Source organism: Trichoplusia ni, chromosome 5 (genome assembly GCF_003590095.1).
Source record: "Trichoplusia ni isolate ovarian cell line Hi5 chromosome 5, tn1, whole genome shotgun sequence".
NCBI classification, from domain to species: domain Eukaryota; kingdom Metazoa; phylum Arthropoda; class Insecta; order Lepidoptera; family Noctuidae; genus Trichoplusia; species Trichoplusia ni.
Genome location: NC_039482.1, coordinates 9362854 through 9382246, shown reverse-complemented (window position 1 = coordinate 9382246; position 19393 = coordinate 9362854). Strand labels below are relative to the sequence as shown.

The 19393-nt window shown below is 48.6% G+C and overlaps 1 protein-coding gene across 1 annotated transcript in view; it reads right to left on the bottom strand.

Annotated features, from left to right (window-relative positions):
- The window catches only part of LOC113493931 (low-density lipoprotein receptor-related protein 1), a 39623-nt gene that overhangs the window by 7382 nt on the left and 12848 nt on the right, over positions 1–19393 (bottom strand). The window contains exons 24-47 of the mRNA XM_026871965.1: positions 19063–19236; positions 18635–18711; positions 18462–18525; positions 18121–18393; positions 17558–17852; positions 17110–17209; positions 13284–13392; positions 12762–12864; positions 12194–12324; positions 11704–12113; positions 6996–7446; positions 6662–6925; positions 6299–6475; positions 5720–5907; positions 4801–5020; positions 3943–4218; positions 3393–3794; positions 2910–3318; positions 2621–2838; positions 2213–2455; positions 1596–2134; positions 573–1488; positions 366–438; positions 61–231 (exon numbers count right to left, since the gene is read on the bottom strand). Coding sequence (XP_026727766.1) covers positions 61–231; positions 366–438; positions 573–1488; positions 1596–2134; positions 2213–2455; positions 2621–2838; positions 2910–3318; positions 3393–3794; positions 3943–4218; positions 4801–5020; positions 5720–5907; positions 6299–6475; positions 6662–6925; positions 6996–7446; positions 11704–12113; positions 12194–12324; positions 12762–12864; positions 13284–13392; positions 17110–17209; positions 17558–17852; positions 18121–18393; positions 18462–18525; positions 18635–18711; positions 19063–19236 — 6283 coding nt within the window. The remainder of the gene's footprint in view (positions 1–60; positions 232–365; positions 439–572; positions 1489–1595; positions 2135–2212; positions 2456–2620; positions 2839–2909; positions 3319–3392; positions 3795–3942; positions 4219–4800; positions 5021–5719; positions 5908–6298; positions 6476–6661; positions 6926–6995; positions 7447–11703; positions 12114–12193; positions 12325–12761; positions 12865–13283; positions 13393–17109; positions 17210–17557; positions 17853–18120; positions 18394–18461; positions 18526–18634; positions 18712–19062; positions 19237–19393) is intronic.

The following is a 19393-nucleotide window of genomic DNA, read 5'->3' as shown; positions in this document are numbered from 1 at the left end:
CAATTCCGTGTACATAGTGTTTGATTCGGAAAATTAATTGTCCGAGGCATGCTGGAGTACCTGTTCCCGAGCTCAGTGGTCCCGGCCAGGTCGTCATGCTGCCGCAGCGCGCGCGGCTGCCAGGCGCGCAGCTCGCCGCCCTCAGCCAGCAGCAGCACCGCGCGCTCACCTGAGGCCTCGCATGTTAATGTACCGTCCGGTAGCTGTCTCTGCTTGTAGCCCGATACACATCTGTATTTGTAACACGATAAAAATTACAAAATGTTTCATCTTAATGGTCACGGATAAATTGCCAAATAGAATTTTATGCATAGAAAAGCCCTTCAAGCTATGCTATGAAATTAGTTTGTTTCATTGAGACTTACTTGCACGTGTGGTTCTGGTGTTTAGGCAGGCACAACTGCGAGCACGTGTCCCAGCGGCAAGCCAGTTCAGCATCTGCGTAAAGCGCACGATGTATTTTCGTTGTCAATATCAATGCAATGATCTCAATAAGCTCATGAATTAAAATAAAGCTTTTATAATATTTTCTGGAAATGCAAAAGTTAATAATTATAGCAGTATGTGAGTACCGGCATCGCAGGGCGAGTCGGCGGGCACGCAGCGGCCGTCGTCGCACAGGCTCTCGTCGGGCTGGCAGGCGGACTCCTCGCCCAGCCAGCGGCGCCGCTCGCAGAACGCGGGGTTCTCGTCGCCGTCGCAGTCCAGGAAGCCGTCGCACACCAGGTTGGGCGGCAAGCACGTGTTGTCGTTGCAGCGGAACATGGGTGGCGGGCAGGCGTGCTGCTCGCAAGCCGAGGGCTCCTCGTCCCGCGCGTCGGCGCAGTCCCGGCGCGCGTCGCAGCGCCAGGCGGCGGGCAGGCAGCGGGCCGCGCCGCCGCACGCCAGGCGCTCCCCGCAGTCGGCGGCGCCGGCGCAGCCCGCCTCGTCCGAGCCGTCGGGGCAGTCGGGCTCGCCGTCGCACCACCAGTCGCGGCGCACGCAGGCGGGCCCGGCGCGGCAGGCGCGCGCTCCCGGCCCGCAGTGCGGCGCGCAGCCCGCCTCGTCGCTGGCGTCCGCGCAGTCGGCGGCGCCCGAGCAGCGCAGTGCGGCGCGAATACACTCGCCTGATCCGCAGCGGAACTCGGAGGGTGAGCAGGCACGCGGCGCACAGCCTAGCTCGTCTGCGCCGTCGCCGCAGTCATCTTCTAGGTCACAGCGCCAGCGGCCGGGCACACAGTGGCCGTCGGGACAGCGGAAGTATGTGGGGTCACAGGCGGGCGGCGAGCGGCCGGGCAGGCAGCCCACCTCATCCTCGCGCGCGGGGCAGTCGTGCTCGGCGTCACAGAGCCACTCGCGCGGTATGCAGCGCCCGGAGCCGCAGCGGAACTCGTCAGCAGCACAGGCCCGAGCCGCGCACATGGCGCCCTCGTCCGACCCGTCGCCGCAGTCAGAGTCCGCGTCGCACACCCACACCAGCGGCACGCACGCACCGTTTGCACATGTAAACTGCAACGTTGGCAGTAAGCACAAGTCTTTGCTCAGTAAGCATTTATTAATGTACAACTAACAATATATTACATTCAAGTCATTATGTAGAGGTGATGTATACTGACATGATGCGGCGGACAGGTGCGCGGCGGGCAGTCGTGCTCGTCGTCCTTGTCGTGGCAGTCGTAGCGTCCGTCGCAGCGCGCGGCGGCGGGCACGCAGCGCGCGGCCACGCCGGCCGAGCTGTTCCCGCGGCACTTCCACTGCGAGGCCAGGCACGTGAACTTGTCGCAGTCGCGCTCGTCCGAGCCGTCCCCGCAGTGCGGCGCGCCGTCGCAGATGTGCGACGGGTGCACGCAGCGCCCGTTGTCGCACTGGAACTGGCCGGGCGCGCAGCGGAAGGCGGGGCACGAGGCGGGCTCGTCGCTGCCGTCGCCGCAGTCGTCCTGCGTGTCGCAGCGCCACCAGAACGGGATGCACTTGAGCGCGGACGCGCACACGAAGTGCGCAGACGTGCAGTTGGGCGTGCACGAGCGTCCGTCCTCAGCTAGCGCCCAGTGCTCGGGGCACTCGCAGCGCGCGCCCGCACCGCCGTTCTCGCCGCCCTCCGGCGTCAGCAGGCACAGCCCCGAGCAGTTGAGCGCCGCGCACAATGCCGACAGCTCTGTACAAAACTAAACTTAACGATCCGATCCGAGGAGAACAAAGAAGAAGTGTTTTTGGCTCGCGTGATGTCACGTACCGGGTTGCGGTGGCTGGCGAGCCGGATGGTAGACGCGCAGGTCCATGGGCTTGTGCACGGTGTGCACGAGCGTGCGGCAGCGGTAGGCGCCGCCGCTGCTGTCGTTGGCGGCGCCGGCGTAGCGCATGTCGGGGCGGCGCAGGCAGCTCTCCACGGCGCGGGTCTCCCAGTCCGACCAGTACACGCGCCCGTCCCACACCGCAAGCGCGAACACGTGGTGTAGACGCAGCCAAGGCATGCGCTCTGACACACAATACATTGTAATTCCACTCAATTAACATTTTTTGGCATTTGAAAAGACTGTTGTAGATTTTATTAAGGTATCTGAGGATAATTTATTTTAGTGACAAAAAAATCCATTCTAATATATTGGGAAAAAAGGAAATAATGAATGTTTGAGTGGCAAACCTCGCGAGAAGAGCACGCGCACGTTGTTGCCGTCGAGGTCAGCGACGGCGATGTAGTCCTCGCGCGCGTCCGCGAAGTACAGCTCGTTGGAGGAGGGCGACACGGTGAGCGCGTTGGGCCAGTACAGCCCCGCCGACACCAGCACGCGCCGCCCCGAGCCGTCCATGCCGGCGCGCCCGATGTGCGGCGCCGCGCCCCAGTCCGACCAGTACAGCGTGCTGCAACACACGCCACGTCAGGGCCTCACGCACCCGCCACCACCCCCACCATACCTCGTCCCGCTACCTACCCTCGCGCCGGATGCAGCGCCAGCGCGCGCGGCTCGCTGAGCTGGCCGCGCAGCAGCACGCGCCGGTGCGAGCCGTCCGTGCGCGACACCTCGATGGTGTCTGTTCCTTTGTCACACCAGTACAGGTTGCCAGCCACCCAGTCCACAGCCAGGCCGTCAGGGTTCTGCAGGGTGGCCCCGTGCAGCAGGCGGTGCGGGCCGGCGGGCTGGCCAGGCGGCCCGCACGCGCGCCGTATGGCAGAGCCCAGACGGGTCACGTCCGACCAGTACAAGCAGCCGCGTTCCCACTCCATGTCTAACGCCACGGCGTTAGTGAGCTCATGCACCAGCAGCTCGTCCGGAGCCTCGCCAGCCAGCGGCACGCGCCGGATGTAGTAGCGGTTGGTAAAGATAAGACTAGCGCGCACGTCTGCGGGTAAAAACCAGGCGGAATTAAAATCACAAATGTATCGCAATAACACGCATGAATTGTGTGTGACGTACCGGACTGCGGCGTGCAGGTGACCCCGTCGGGCAGCAGGCGGTAGCCGGGCGCGCAGTGGCACAGGAAGCTGCCGCGCGTGTTGCGGCAGCTGTGGTCGCAGGGCGCGTCCTCTCTGCACTCGTCCACGTCGCGGCAGGCGCGGCCGTCGGCGGCGCGGCGCCAGCCCGCGCGGCACCAGCAGGCGCGCCCCACCGCCAGGTCCGTGCAGTTGTGCGCGCACTCGCCGTTCACGAACGCGCACTCGTCCACATCTAAACACTCAGGTACACTGAACGATTCACCGTAACACGAGAACGGGAAACATAGCTTTACGATAGCAACGGTTAAATGATTTGAAATGTGTGATTTTTGTCTAGAAGAAGCAGTAGAAGGGTATATAAAAAGTAAAATCAAAGACGCCCCTCAATTTAATATTAATATTGAAACATATTTCTTACCACAATTCGTTTTCTTTCCCTGTCTCGTATGGGTCGAAATTGTCAAAATAATATAGTGCAACAGAATAAATACGAAACGAGACAAACTACTCGTGGCATTACTCGATTCAACAGCAAATGTGAAAAGACTTAAAAGTGGGAGGCACCACTGCAATATTCAAAGCTAATTCTTTTCTGGTATTTCTACCAATAGAATATAAATAAGTGTAGAGTGCACATGACTGACTGCAGTGGCTCTCGTCGGTGTAGTCCCCGCAGTCGTCGGCGCCGTCGCAGAGCGCGGCGTGCGGCACGCAGGCCCCGTTGCCGCACTGCCACTCCGCGCGCGCGCACGTGCCCGCCGCGCCGCCCGCCACGGAAGATGGCCCGAACGCGCGCGCGAACGACGCTGAACGAGACACGAGAAACAATCGTCAGCGTTATAATCATATATAAACACATAAATTTTTGACAAAGGTTTCGATAGCGTTTAAAATCAAATAATAAATTCATGAAGAGTTCTATACAAATTTCCATCCACTTTAGGGGCTTGGTGTGATAACAAAAAAAGGCTAGTATTTTTCATCACTGATACATAGAAGGCATACGAATTTTTAGCATTGTAAATAATTAATAGATTCAAAAAAATCATAATATGTACCCACGTTTTTGATTGTCAAAATCGGTCCATCCGTGTTTAAAGTTGTAAATTGCATTGTCATCAGATTTAAAGCTACCCTAAACATTTCAGCCTACTAGTTTATCGAGAAGTGCCTCAAAATTGAGTAACAAAAATCCAACTAGAACGACAAACAAACATACAAATAAGAAAGAGTGTATACAAACAAGGGGAAAAATGTGGAGTGATCCTTACAAGCTCCCCCCCCCCACATTTTAGAGAAGAGGGGTGTCCTCCTGAATCTTTCCATCCATTTATTTAGTATAAGTATTTTCAGTCAAGAAGCTCGTCAATTAGTCGCCGGTTACGTACCGCACATGAGCGGGTCCTCGTCCGAGCCCGCCCCGCCGCCGCCGCCGTCCACGCAGTGGTCGCGGCCGTCGCACAGCAGCTCGCGCGGCACGCAGCGGCCGGCGCAGTACAGCGCGCCCGCCAGCCCCGCGCAGGCGCCGCCCGCGCCCGCCGCGCCCGCGCAGCCCGCCGGCTCGTCAGACCCGTCCGCGCAGTCCGCGTCGCCGTCGCAGTACAGGCTCTAAGCATAATATACTTTATGAAGGTGGACATAAAAGTCGGTTTGAGAGCATGCGATCACAAGGGCGGGCAACAAATGCTTCGTATGATTCTTCATTTTCGTGACGAGGTCTCTGCTAAATTCAGGCCGTGTACATGCGAGGAGAATCAGCTTGTGTCAATATATTGCAAGAAGTAGTGCCACTATCATAAGGATAACTTGAACATAACATGTATGTTGGTAAATGTTTTTGATTGTTACGCATCAAGCAGAAGCAGTGATCGTTGTAAGCAGATTGTGACAAAAATTAAGGCAGCCTGTCCAGCTTTTGTAATAAGGAATGCTGAAAATTTTGTGCATTCCTATTGATGAACATTTTTCAGTTTCCCCGCTTAATGACTTGAGAAAAAATACCCTAAAATAACAAGTATCAATACCGTTTATGCATAGAATTCCGAGTTGCCACAATATGTGCGATATTAGCGACCTCATTAAATCCATACTCTTTGCTGCTGCACACGCCAAGCTATAAATGTTTTTGACTCGTACACCGCTCGCGTCAAAACTAAGGCTGCCTATCCAACTGAGCGGATTGTCCAATAATGACGAGCGGAGATTTTGTGCATTCCTATTGTTTATTTCTCCATTTCGGTGGACAAGCAGCCTTATAAACCTTTTTTCAGTAGAGAATTTTAATGTGTACTGCATGTGTTATCATACCGGGTGCAGACACAGTCCGTTGTCGGCGCAGCGCGCGGCGCCGGGCGGGCAGGCGCAGCCGCGCTCGTCCTCCGCGCGCGGGCAGTCCGCCGCGCCGTCGCAGCGCGCCGCCAGCTCCACGCAGCCGCCGCCCGCGCCGCACGAGAACTGATCCGCCGAGCAGGGTGCCGCCGTCGTGTTCGTGTGCCCTGGCATTACACAATTGAAATTGAAAGTAATGGAATTATTTATACTGCAGGATATATATCACGCACGTTTTTTTTTAACGCTGGAGTCGACATTTCCTATCTGACTACCCTGAGAAGAGAAGTCGGAACAAACTCTGATTAATTGACAACACTAATATAGACGGAGGTCGTGGGTTCCATTCCCACTCTAATATTTTTTTTGTACAGCACAATGATAGTATGAATGTATTTAGAAGTAAATAAGTATGTTTATAAGTTGCCTAGTACTCATAATTAATACAAGCTACTTATATTTCACGGATCATTGACTAGATGGCGCTGTGGAAAACTTGACGAAATTGAGATTTGCTATAGACCGGTGATACAAAATTTAGGGTGTTCAGATACATACGACAGTGTAGCGTCTCATCGCTGGCATCGGGACAGTCGTTCCGTCCGTCGCAGCGCCAGGCCAGCGGCACGCACTCCCCCGTGCCGCACGCGAACTGCTCGCCGCCGCAGCCGCTCACTGCGCCAGCGTCACCAGCCTCCGCCGCACCCGCTGTGCTCGTCTCTGTTGGAGGCGGTTCTGTGACCATAGATACCTAATTTATATGTGTCTAATATTTAATGTTACTGGAGTTTGGTTTTCAATGACGAAAAGGTAAAACAAAAAACAAAATATGGAGGCCCTTGAGGTACCTTTAAATGTCCTCTCACTTTGGACACTAGGTTTTTACCATCTTAATAACCGTTTAAAAAATTGAGTACATACCAGTTCGCAGCGCGCAGTCGGCGTGCAAACAGGCGGGACAGTCCCTCTCGTCAGAGCCATCAGCGCAGTTGTCGACGGCGTCACAGCGCGCGCTCAGCGGCACGCAGGCGCCGTCGTCACAGCGGTAGTGCTGCGGCGGGCACGCGCAGCCCGCCTCGTCCGCGCCGTCGTCGCAGTCCGCGCGCCCGTCGCACGCGCGCGCCACGCTCACGCAGCGCCCGCCCAGCCCGCACGACACCGTGTCCGCCGGGCACGCGCGAGACGCTGCAATACAAGATTCGTTAGAAACTTTATACCCCAGCCCTACGCTCCACGCGTTCAATCAGTCACTTACTGCAGTAGAACAGATCCTCATCGCTAGCGTCAGCACCGTCGCTGCAGTGCGGCACGCCGTCACACACTCGGTCTTCCGGAATGCAAGGGCCTTCGGCGCACGCCCACATGCCGGGAGCGCAGGCCGCGGCTGCAGGCTGGCAGGCGCGGCCATCGGGCGCTAGCACTCGGCCCGGCCCGCAGGAGCAGACAGGTACCCCTGCAGCATCAGGCGCGCACAGCTCTGCGCAGCCCGCCCGCAGCGGCTCGCACACGTCCTGCGCGCACGTCTGCAGCTGCGGCGTGACAGCCAGCACGGCCATGGGGCGGGGCACGTCCCGGCGCAGCGCCGCCGCCACGCCCGCGCGCTTGTCCGCGCGGAACACGCCGTGCGCCAGCCAGTCTGACCAGAACACCCACGGACCTGCCACCGCTACGGAGAACGGGTGCTCAGCCCCCGCGCGTGTCACCACCTGCGTGAGCCAAGTGTTCATATTATTCACTCGAAATCATGTGATTTAAAATGATTTTTTTTTTATTCATATATATGTGGGAGCGTCAGGAACATTTTCCGAACAGTCTAGGTTGGCCTCCATCTTGGGCGTATGAGCGACGGGATGTTCGAAATAAAAGCGTCAATGTTATCTTGTAGATTGTATAATGTGAACTTATAACATTATGGAGTAGAATACAATAGGACGGTTGAGATGGAATATTATTTGGAGCCAATAGGTTAGTACGTGCTCGCTATTTTTATGACAACTGTCTTCATGACATGTCAAAACGAACGTCGTCGCACCTAGCGCCACCTACTACTCTATTCGGGGTAACCCGCTCCCTTTTATAATTTACCACTTACTCATTATAATAATAATTATGGACTATCTTAATACACATTTCCACAATCAATTAAAATCGTCTAAATAAACAAAGTATTCTCAATTAATCCGCGCGCCGTCACGGCCGTCCTGCGTCGTCACACGTCCTCGTGTGTCTCATGTGCATCGTTGTTGTCTGCAAACATTAGATAAAATGATACACTACACTCTCGTCTTGGCCTTCCTGACCAATTGGGTGACTGCTGATCACTTATCATTTCTCATAAGACACATTTTCCACAAATCTATCTTAAAAATTATAAAATCCATCTCCGAACTATACTCCAACTACAGCTATAGCTATAGATTAGCAAATATTAAACACACCGGCTCACCAATGCCACATAGGCCCTTGAATGCCAACCAGGTTCGCCACCCAGGCTAGTTTGTGCCACACAGGATAGTTGTCGCCACACAGGCTAATCGTCGCCACACAGGCTAATCGTTGCCACACAGGCTGGCCACACAGGCTGGCCACACAGGCTGGCCACACAGGCTACTTGCCACACAGGCTTGCCACACAGGCTACTTGCCACACAGGCTCGCCACACAGGCTACTTGCCACACAGGCTTGCCACACAGGCTATTTGCCACACAGGCTATTTGCCACACAGGCTATTTGCCACACAGGCCATTTGCCACACAGGCTATTTGCCACACAGGCCAACACACAGTCCAATCGGTGCCACACAGTCCAACTGATAAATTGAATCAACTGCTAAGTAGTGATCTCCTCTAACCACACAAGTAGGACTCACTTACCCGCGCCGTCATCGGCACATTCTACTCATGAAGTATCCCAGGGACAAATTATCAAAAGTACAAGAAACCAAGAACAAAAATTCACTCAGTTAAGTTCCAAATTCAGGCTCCACACTTACGTGGATTGGGTCTTATTTGACCAACGGAAACCTCGTAGCTCAAAATTCAACATTTGTTTTCAGCCAAGAATATTTCTTTATGTTTACTTATGAAAAATATGAAATCCTAATTTTTAGGACAAAGTCATTTAAGTCCGCACGGCCACGGCCGCGTTGACTCAACCCAAAATATCGCTACGTATTGCACAGCATTGTATTACGTTAGCCTGGAAACTTGTCAGCTAAAGTCTGCTTTATTAAAGATCATTATGCATCAAAGAACAACACAGCAGTACTCACCACTCGGTCATTCGTTATCATGATTATAATAGTTGACTTTATCTTAACATCTGTATCTTCTTTACCAGAAACCTTTCATTAAGTCAGAGCTACCAAGTAACTCTACAATCTTACAGTTGCCACCAGCAACTCACTACTGGAACTAATCACGAATCTCAAAGCAGGAATCTGAGTCATACAAAGTCCGCACGCATTCCATGTGAATACTGAGTCCACCCGACTCCATGGCCTCTCCAAGACCCAATCTCAGCCAGAGTCACCATGGTCTCTTCAGTCGCCACCTCTGCCATAGTTAACACGGTCTCTGCTTCGATCCCGACCATTGACCTAAAATTCTATACTATCACCATTCTCGACCTCGTTCTTTATTTGGAACGGTACTTAGTTTTCGGACTAAAGATATAGGCACTTTGGATAAAATCTTTACTAGTGGTAACAACAGTGTTAACAGCCTTATACTCAGAACGCATAACTGCCAATGACATGTGCAATAACACCTATTATCATTCAAACAATAAGAAACTTATTATAACATATCAGTGCTTAACTTTGATTAACCCTGGGAAATGTTCATCATCACACTTATAACTTTAATCCAATCATAAGCATCAAACCAAAATGACCTCCCTCCGGGCATGATCATGCAACCTCCTTAGGTAACGATCATAACGGGTAACCTCTATCCAGTCACTACCACACGTAACTTCCATCCGGTTACAAACACAACACCCACTACTAGAGAACCTCACTTTCTCAAACCTTGATCAAAATAACATTAAACTTGGTTCTTTCAATTTGACACTTTATTTGTCCTATACATAGCCCCTTTTGTAAATCAATAACTTTAAAATCTTAAATAACCAACTTCTTAACGAAACTGCCATCAACTCATACTGATAAATATGCCGCTCCTTATCAAAAATAAATTGTAATCGACCCACCGTTGTGTTAGTGATCCTAAGGAAAGCTTGACCATAAGCACCCAGTTCAAATTAACTCGATACTCGCTGGAGCTCACACAGCGCAACACGATCAGATCACTCTCCGCACTTCGCACCAGTTTCCCTCGATGACTTTAAGGTACAGACATAGCGGTCGACATAGGTCGCTCCTCCTCCGCAAATAACTGTCTCTTTGAATCGACATTATAAGACGACAAGCTGTAATAAGAGCAATAATTAGTTGTCAATATTGGCACCATACAAAAATCAAACTCAAGACATTTTGCTTAAACTTCCGATACCTCGCCTAATGGCTACAATCGTTATACTTACTCACTTCTTTTTTTCAAACACAAGACATACAACTGACTTGACCACATACAATTGACTCGAAGTGATGATGCTACATTCCATTTAGCAAAGACAAATTCACTTACGTGCGTTGCTTTTCTTTATTAACTTAGTACAATAACCATCAAACCTTTAAACGTCTTGCCGAATTTCAATTTAGTACGCATTGTAAGACAGCAACGTAGTATATAGTTGGCCAATTTTCATTTTCAAATCTAGATTTCAAACCAAATCAATCCGCTTTCTTCCAAATGCTTGATCTGTCAACCTGCTTTTTCTCGTACAAACTGCTTTATCGTCGATACCGATTTCAGAACAACCTCACTTCTGTCTTCTAGAAGCTTATACAGGAACTTGATTGTTTTCTTTATACGGTTGCGGCACTCATTCGATACGTAATCCTGCTTGCCACAACTATAGGCCTTTGGAACGTCTTCTACTCGTGACTTCATTGCCACTATCGGCGAAATGGTATACTCATACATAGTAGGCTTTGTTTTCTAAAAGTAAGCGCGACGAGTTCTTGTTGCAGTCTACTGCGACTTTTAATATCTGTGGTAAATGCAATTCTGTACAATCGTGGTTCTATCATCGCTGCGTGCGCCAATGTAAAAGCAATAGCAGTCTTCTCCACTGACAAGAACTTCATCCGTGCGGTTCAGGTGCTCATAACTCATATCAATCATCGACTTCTATTGAGTAATCGCCATAAATTTGCAGCTGGGGTTTTTCAATTGATCAAATGTTGCCAAAACACGTCTTCAATTCAGGCATGCTATTCCAGGAAACGGTCTATATTATCTTCACCAAATGTATTTCGTAGTTGCATTGCAAAAAGATATTTCCAACAATCGCAATAATTTTCTGAGGACATATTTTCATGCTGACCTGTATTTATCTTTTACGATGCGTCGCTGGTAATCCCACTTCTGATGTGGGAGCGTCAGGAACATTTTCCGAACAGTCTAGGTTGGCCTCCATCTTGGGCGTATGAGCGACGGGATGTTCGAAATAAAAGCGTCAATGTTATCTTGTAGATTGTATAATGTGAACTTATAACATTATGGAGTAGAATACAATAGGACGGTTGAGATGGAATATTATTTGGAGCCAATAGGTTAGTACGTGCTCGCTATTTTTATGACAACTGTCTTCATGACATGTCAAAACGAACGTCGTCGCACCTAGCGCCACCTACTACTCTATTCGGGGTAACCCGCTCCCTTTTATAATTTACCACTTACTCATTATAATAATAATTATGGACTATCTTAATACACATTTCCACAATCAATTAAAATCGTCTAAATAAACAAAGTATTCTCAATTAATCCGCGCGCCGTCATATATAATTATGATAGTAAAAGATGATAAAAGTAATAAATTTATGTAATACTAACATGTCGGTGCGAGCCGTCATAGTGCATGCGCTCAATTTTGTCGAGGCGCGCGTCAGCCCAGTAGATCTTCTTGGCATGATGGTCAAGCGCCAACCCATTAGGCATGAGAATATCGGTGGCTACAACGGTCTGCAGTCCGCGGCCGCTGGTGTAGGCGCGCTGGATGCAGGGGTGTGACTCGTTCCAGTTGGTCCAGTAGAGGCGCGCCTCGCAGGGGTCGAAGTCGATGCCGCGGGGCCGGTCCCCGCGCGGCAGGTGCAGCACGGTGCTCACGAGCGCGGCCCGGGCCCCGGCCGGGGCCGCCAGCAGGGCCGCGGGCCGCGCGCCGCGGATGGCGGCCGCGCTGTTGCACGTCCAGTACAGCATGCCCTGCGCCGCCGCGAACACCATGCCCTCTACGGCGCCCACCTCTGCGAAAACACGCTGCGTGAAGACGGGGTGGGGTGGAGAAGCTAATACTGTGTCACTCACACTCGTGTATTACACTCACCCTCGAGCAGGACGGCATGTGCGCTGCCGTTGAAGTGCACGGTGTTGATGGAGCCGCGCTGGATATCGGAGTAGAACAGCCGCGAACTGTTGTACTCGTACGCCAGGCTGATGGCGTTGCGCATCAGCTCCCTGAGGATACAAACCATTGCTATACGTTGTTTGTCGTTGAAACAGGAACAGGAACACAATTTATTGGCTTAAAACTGGTTACAAAATTAATCGGGAAATTGAAAAACCTAAGGATGGGAACTCTTAAGCTATGGAGGACTTTTTGGGAGATGAATCCAGGAAAGAAAAGTAGAAGGGGATGCAGACTTGTCTTCATCTTGTCTTTGTGTTAAGCGTTCGATGCCTACTATACATTTATAAAAATAAGCCCCCTTTAATTGAGCCCCCCTCCCCCTCTTTTTCCAGAAATCTTGAGATGTAAAAGGTTTAAAATAAAAGTGGGAGAACTTTGCCCAGGAGTGGGATCTCAGTAAGGTTATACAAAAAGAAAACAATGAGAAATAGGGGTCAAAATAAGTTTTAACACAAATATTTGTATGTGTCTTGTGTATACTCACTTATGTTGAATGGGCTTGTAGGGCGAGTTGAGGTCCTTCTCGTCGAGCAGGTGAATACTGTCGATCTCGGTGACGCGAGAGTACATCAGGAACGATTCGTAAGCTGTGGATACAAACCGATCATAAGTGAAATAATTACAATAATGTGAAGACTGATTTTAGCCGCGGTGCCGAGATTAAAGATTTCTGTTACAGAAATGGACCTTTTGTACCAGAAATATAATAAGGTTTCGGGTTTCGGTGGTTTATTTGTAGTTATATTACAATGTAAGGGTAAGAGAAAAAAAACCCAATTTTTCGTTAGTTTTGTGCGGCATTTAAAGTCTACATTTACCATTTTACCAAATTCAACTATTTCTCAAATTATTTGAAAATTATCAGACTGATAATTTTAAGCTTTCTTTGATAGAATTACTGCCTTTAATAAGCAACGTCAGATCCTATGTCGACTGTAACTTTTCAATTTCTAATCTCCCTACAACAGGGATAGGTACACATATTTGTAAGTGTCATGTGACTCACGCGTGCAGGTCCTGTTGTCGGCGGCGAGGCGTCCGTGCGGGCAGGCGCAGCGCGCGCGGCCCCCGTCCCACAGACACAGCGCCTCGCAGCCCGCGCCCGCCGCGCCGCCCGCGCCCGCCGCGCACTCCGCGCCCGCCGCGCCCGGGGGCGCCTGCTGAGCGGCGCGGGACCATACCTGCACAACGAGACATGTTCAAACTTTATAGTAACTTGTACTAGATGTATTCCAAATAAAGATATTCTAGCAGATAATCAGTTTGGTTTTAGAAAAGTAAAAAGTACTGAAGATGCTGTTCTTGAATTAACCAGTACCGTAGCAAGTAACTTAAACAGTAAACTCAAGACTATTGCTGTATTTTTAGATCTTTCTAAAGCCTTTGATACCATCTCCATTCCGCTCTTGCTCTTGAAACTCCAAAATATCGGCATACGTGGTCTATTACACAATATGTTCGAAAGTTATTTAAGTGGTCGAACACAAACAGTTAAAATCGGAAATTTTACTAGTAAACAAGAAAATATCTGTTACGGTGTCCCACAGGGTAGCGTCCTTGGACCTACCCTCTTTTTAATTTACATTAATGACCTATGTCGATTGCCTTTAGCTCATTCTAAGACTATTGTTTATGCTGATGATACAGTATTACTCGTTCATGGTAATGACTGGCTTGAAGCCCGAATACGTGCTGAAGCAGCATTACAAACAGTAATGTGCTGGCTTACAAGTAATCTCCTTACACTAAATATAGAAAAGACTAAATTCATTCCATTTGCCTTAAGATCTGCTTCCCAACCTGATCCTTCTTTTTCTCTTACCGCTCATACATGCTCTCCAGTACATCGTTCACACTGTACATGTAATACTATTGCTCGTACGCACAGTATTAAATATCTAGGAGTTATTATAGACAGTGACATGTCATTCCACGAACAGATCGGGTCACTGGTCTCGCGCGTAAGAAAATTAATTTACGTTTTTAAGAAATTAAGGTCATCAGCCGATTTACCTATTTTGAAAACTGTCTATTATGCCCTAGCTCACTCTATTATTACGTATTGCATTGCAGCATGGGGTAATTCTGGAAAGACAATCATGCTTCGTTTGGAAAGAGCTCAAAGAGCTGTTTTAAAAGTCATGCTGCACAAGCCGATTTTTTTCCCCACAGATGAATTGTATGCTCTTTGCAAGGTTCCAACAGTCCGAAAAGCTTTTGTTTTAAGTACAATGTTAAGAAAACACTCGGAACTCGTTTTTGATCCCATAAAGTGTTTACGTAGCCGTAGATCAGGAAGAGTTTGTACCATTGAATTCACCAAAATTGTGACAGTTAGAAGACAGTACCTCTTTACAGGCAGTATTTTATATAATAGAATAAACTCAAAATTAAATATTTATCACCTAAATTCACATAAATGTAAAATTTTAATTAATGATTGGCTAATTACCCAAAATTATGAAGATGTAGAAAATATCGTTAAGGTTTAGAATTACGAAGAATTTGTCTCATTCAATTCTGTATCACCCCCCACCACCCACCACCCCCCTCCACTCAGCTTACGTACATACATGCCCAAACGCATATACACACACGCACACACACCCACACCCTCGCACACACACACACACACACGCACACACACCCACACCCACGCGCACACACACATACACACACACACACACACACAACGCATAATTTTAATATTATTACTTCTCATGATCTCAGTTATTATTAGTATTTTGTAATTTTATTAGTTATAAGCATAGTCTCTTTTTTGTGTTTTTCTAGTTTTAAGTGCTTTTCTATTAATGTTTATTAATTTCATTGTTGGAGCACTCCCCATCTCGGAGGTGGGCGCTAACAGTTGCGACACAGTTTTTTAATAACTAATGCGGCTGTTAACGCATAATTAATGTTATTCACTACTTTTTGTTCCAATAAATGATTTTGATTTTTGATTTTTTGATGTTGCCTCCGACACCGTTAATATGAACTTCAGTTTGCAACACGTGGTGGTTCCTGTTTCGGTGGGAGTGCCGGGATACAATGAAGCCTTTACCACTCCCCATTTATGCCCCTTACAAAAAAAATCAGTTAAAAAATATGTCAACGCCATAGAAATCTAAATAACAAGGTAATAGAAATGGCATACACCGCGGCGATCTATCGAAACGCATGTCGCCGGTGGGCGGGGCTTCAACACATTCACAGCAAATAACTACGCAATCACGCAAACATTAACATCGAGAAGACCAAGCAAACAACACTAGGCCGTACGTCTAATGCAATAAGATTGACTTTGTCGTTGTATGGATTCACTAACTCACACAGTCATTGCATTTTTTTGCATTAGTTGTAGTGATTACGTAAACTACACTAGGGATTGACTACGGATCCGAAATATAATGAAAGACGAAATTATGAGTGACAATGTTTTTTGTTGTATTCTTCTATGGATTACATTATAATATGTACCTACTTACAAAAAAAAAATTCGCTAATTGTCGGTTGACAAAAAAAAATATTATTAGAAAATACTTGGTACCTAGGTAGGTTTGGTTTATACGGTGACTTTTTAGTCGTCTTACAAAAGCAGCCCAGTTCATGTATCGAATGACTAGTAAACGTTCATAATAAAAAAAATAGGTATTTATGAGATTTGGATAAATTTAAATTGCAATTTTTGTTCAATGCTATGCTATAGCGCATGGCGTACTTTTTGAAACATTCAGTTGCGAGCGCGGTCCGAGCCGTAAAAATGGAGAGGGGCGCGGGCGGCGGCGGGCGGCAAGTTATCAAGCATGCAACTAATTTCATAGTGTATATTCGGCCTAAGTTATAGGGTACCAATTTCGTTTACCCGTGGTAGTCATCTACTTGTCTTTTGTATTTATTTGCATCCTGCGGGATTCTGAAATAAAAATATATTCAATAATATGTTCACAAAAACAAACGACATTAAAATTGTTACTTTTCGTATACAATGTTCATTTTGGATAATTTGTCCGCACTTAACCACATCACTATTTCCGACAGTTTTGTGCGGCCGTACCACTACAAATACGATCGCATTGATATATATTATTTTTCGTTATACATTTATCTTTTTACAACGGTGCATTTCTGTAAGTCTCTTACTGCAGAGGCAATGATTAGTAAAGAATGCAATTGTTGCAGGATGGTGCGATATAAATATGGTTTATAATGAAGGTTATGTTTTGAAATTTAATTTTGAAATAACATCAATATTACTGCAATAATTTACTTACCGATAAAATGTTATTTCTTTATTTATGTTATTACACGATGCAGATGAATTTCCAGCCTGAGAAACGCCGCAAAACACCATTTTTAGTGGTTCTTGCTGTGACGACGTTCCGCGAGCGACTGAGCGTAAGTTCGCGCGCTGGTGTCGTCCAAGACACCAGTGTGGCGACAAGGTCACGCGGCGTTGGCACTTCTATTACCTTGTTATTTAGATTTCTATGGTCAACGCCTATGTCCTTTCTCAGACTCTAGATCACTGCCTACCTTGCATCTTAATTTTATAGTAGCGGCGACGGAAATTAATTAGCTGTAAAATTTCAGCAGCCCAACTACTATTGTTCATGGGTTGAGTCTGGTGGTAATTAAATTTATATGGTAAACCGTTTAATTTTTACCCCTTTAAAACGGAACCCTAATAAGACACATCAAAGATCTTAAAATTAATTTTAATACCAAATTCAACGAGATATATAGCTTGCTACATTCCGTTATTAGTACACTGGACTAATTTCAATATACTAGTAAGCGTTGACACATAACGCAAACATGTTTTTAATTACCTTAAGATCCTTGAGGCTGTCGCCGAGGTTGTCGCGCAGCACGCGGTAGTCCGTGATGTTGTGTAGCGGCGCCGCCAGCAGCCCGCCTCGCGCCGCCGTCCTGAGTGCGAAACAGTGATCGATGGGGTGGGGATAGTAGGGGGAGGTCCTCGAGTTATATCATCAAACTAAATCAAGATCGAGTAGTGATTGTGTGTTAGCTGTCCATCATCATCTTGCTCATCATCTCAATTCGAATTCGATAGAAACAGAAATTGATTTTGTTGGAGTAAGGTTCCTGGGCTCAGAATTCAAACCCGCCTCTGACATGATTTAACACACCGTTGATACTTTTTACCGCACTATATTATTTTCTGTCATCAATTCAAAAAGGCATTGATGCATAGCAAGACTTAACCAATCTATCTACTTTCGTATGTCATGATTAATGAGTAGTGAATAGACTTACGTGTCGAGCCAGTAGAGGGTGTCCTTGTGCACTGCCATGGCGACGGGGTGGTGTGCGTGCGGCGGCAGGCGCGCCAGCAGGTCGGGCGCGGCGCCGTCGTAGTGCAGGCGGCGCAGCGCGCCCGCCGCGTCCAGCAGCAGCAGGCGGCGCGCGCGCGGCTCCAGCGCCAGCGCGCGCACGCCCGCGCCGCTCGCGTTGTGCAGCAGCGCGCGCTGCGACCCGTCCAGCCGCGCGCGCAGCACCCAGCCGCCGCCCGCCATGAACACCCAGCCCGCCACCGGGTCCAGCGCCAGTGCTGCGTAACAACACACACTACTGTTACCTACGCGACTCGAATGAACGTGATACGACCACGCGAGATAAAAATGCAGTAGAGTCAACAAATCAACAATAATATAGTTTTATAATACTAAAATAGTCTAACTAACAATAAATCGGTGCTACTCCTACATTTATGTTTCAAATCGATCGAAAATGTATTCCGAGTTAAATTATTGCATACATTTAAATAGTTTTCCAAAGACGACAATTCAGATCACAACAGAAGTATAAAATATACTCACAAGTGACGGAGAGCGGGTCTGTATCGAGCAGTACATAGCGGTGGCTGCCATCGTAGCGCGACACGAGCAGCAGGTTGCGGCGCGGGTCCGACCAGTACAGGTTGCGCGCGCGCCAGTCCACGGCTATGGCGGCGGGCCAGTCCGCGGCCTCGGCGGCGCCCGGGCCCCCCGCGCCCCCGGCCGGCGGCTGCAGGCGGGAGCGCCCTGACCCGTCCCGCCGGACACGCCACACACTGCCCTCCTCAGAGTCCACCCAGAATATCCATTCTCCCTCTACAAAACACAACTCGTCAGACTCTCTGTACCAACTTGCATGGTATCACCATAGCAGTAATACGCACCTGCGTCGTAGTCGATGGAAGACGCCATGGAGAGCTGAGGTACCGGCGGCAGAAGTCCGCGCTCCTGCAACACCACGTACTAAGTGACTACACGGTACTATAAGGACAGTGAAGAGTTTTGGCATGTCATAGTGTAGATGCCCAAGATATATTGAAGTGATTACGATGCTGACCTGTGTGTCGTTAGTGGAGTCGATTGGTGCACCTCGCAACTCCCAGCTCACCGAGTATATCAGCACCTCATCCACAGCTATAACATAGTTATTTGATGTCATCAGCAGAAAGATAGAAAAGAAGGAGTTGGTATTGTGTTTTCAATGTGTATTATTTTGTGAGAAGCACTCTAAGAAACTAAATAGTCGATTCCCCTCTTGAAATGTATTTACCCCTTTTTACGGCATTTATTTTTAATTTATCAATAAATAATATAATTATAATTTTTTTTTTTCAATACTTCTTATAAAAATATGTTCGTTGGCGGAATTAATGCCAGAGGCATGTTCTATATAAGTGTGAGTGGGTTAATCGCGGTAATTAATAAAAAATGCGGTTATAAGTCAGTTTTACTTGAAATGTGTGTAGGATGTGTGTGTATACGTACGCGTGCAGTTGTCACCGTGGCGGGTGTACCCGGTGGCGCAGCGGCACTGCGTGTCGCGGGCCCCCACGGCCAGGCACAGGTGCGCGCAGCGGGGCGCGCGGGCCCCGCATGCGCCCGCCGCCGCTCCCCCGGCCTGCGCCGCGCCCCAGTACACGCGCAGCGACACCACGTTATCTGCGTGTAGGGTAACAATACAGTGAGACTTAGCAATTTTCGCACAAGACATGGTCAGACGACAGTGCGGATGAAACGCCGAATAAATTTTTAGCTATTCCCTTATTTTTGTGTAATTGGCAGTATTTTAATATGAAATGCAAAAAAAGTTTGAAAT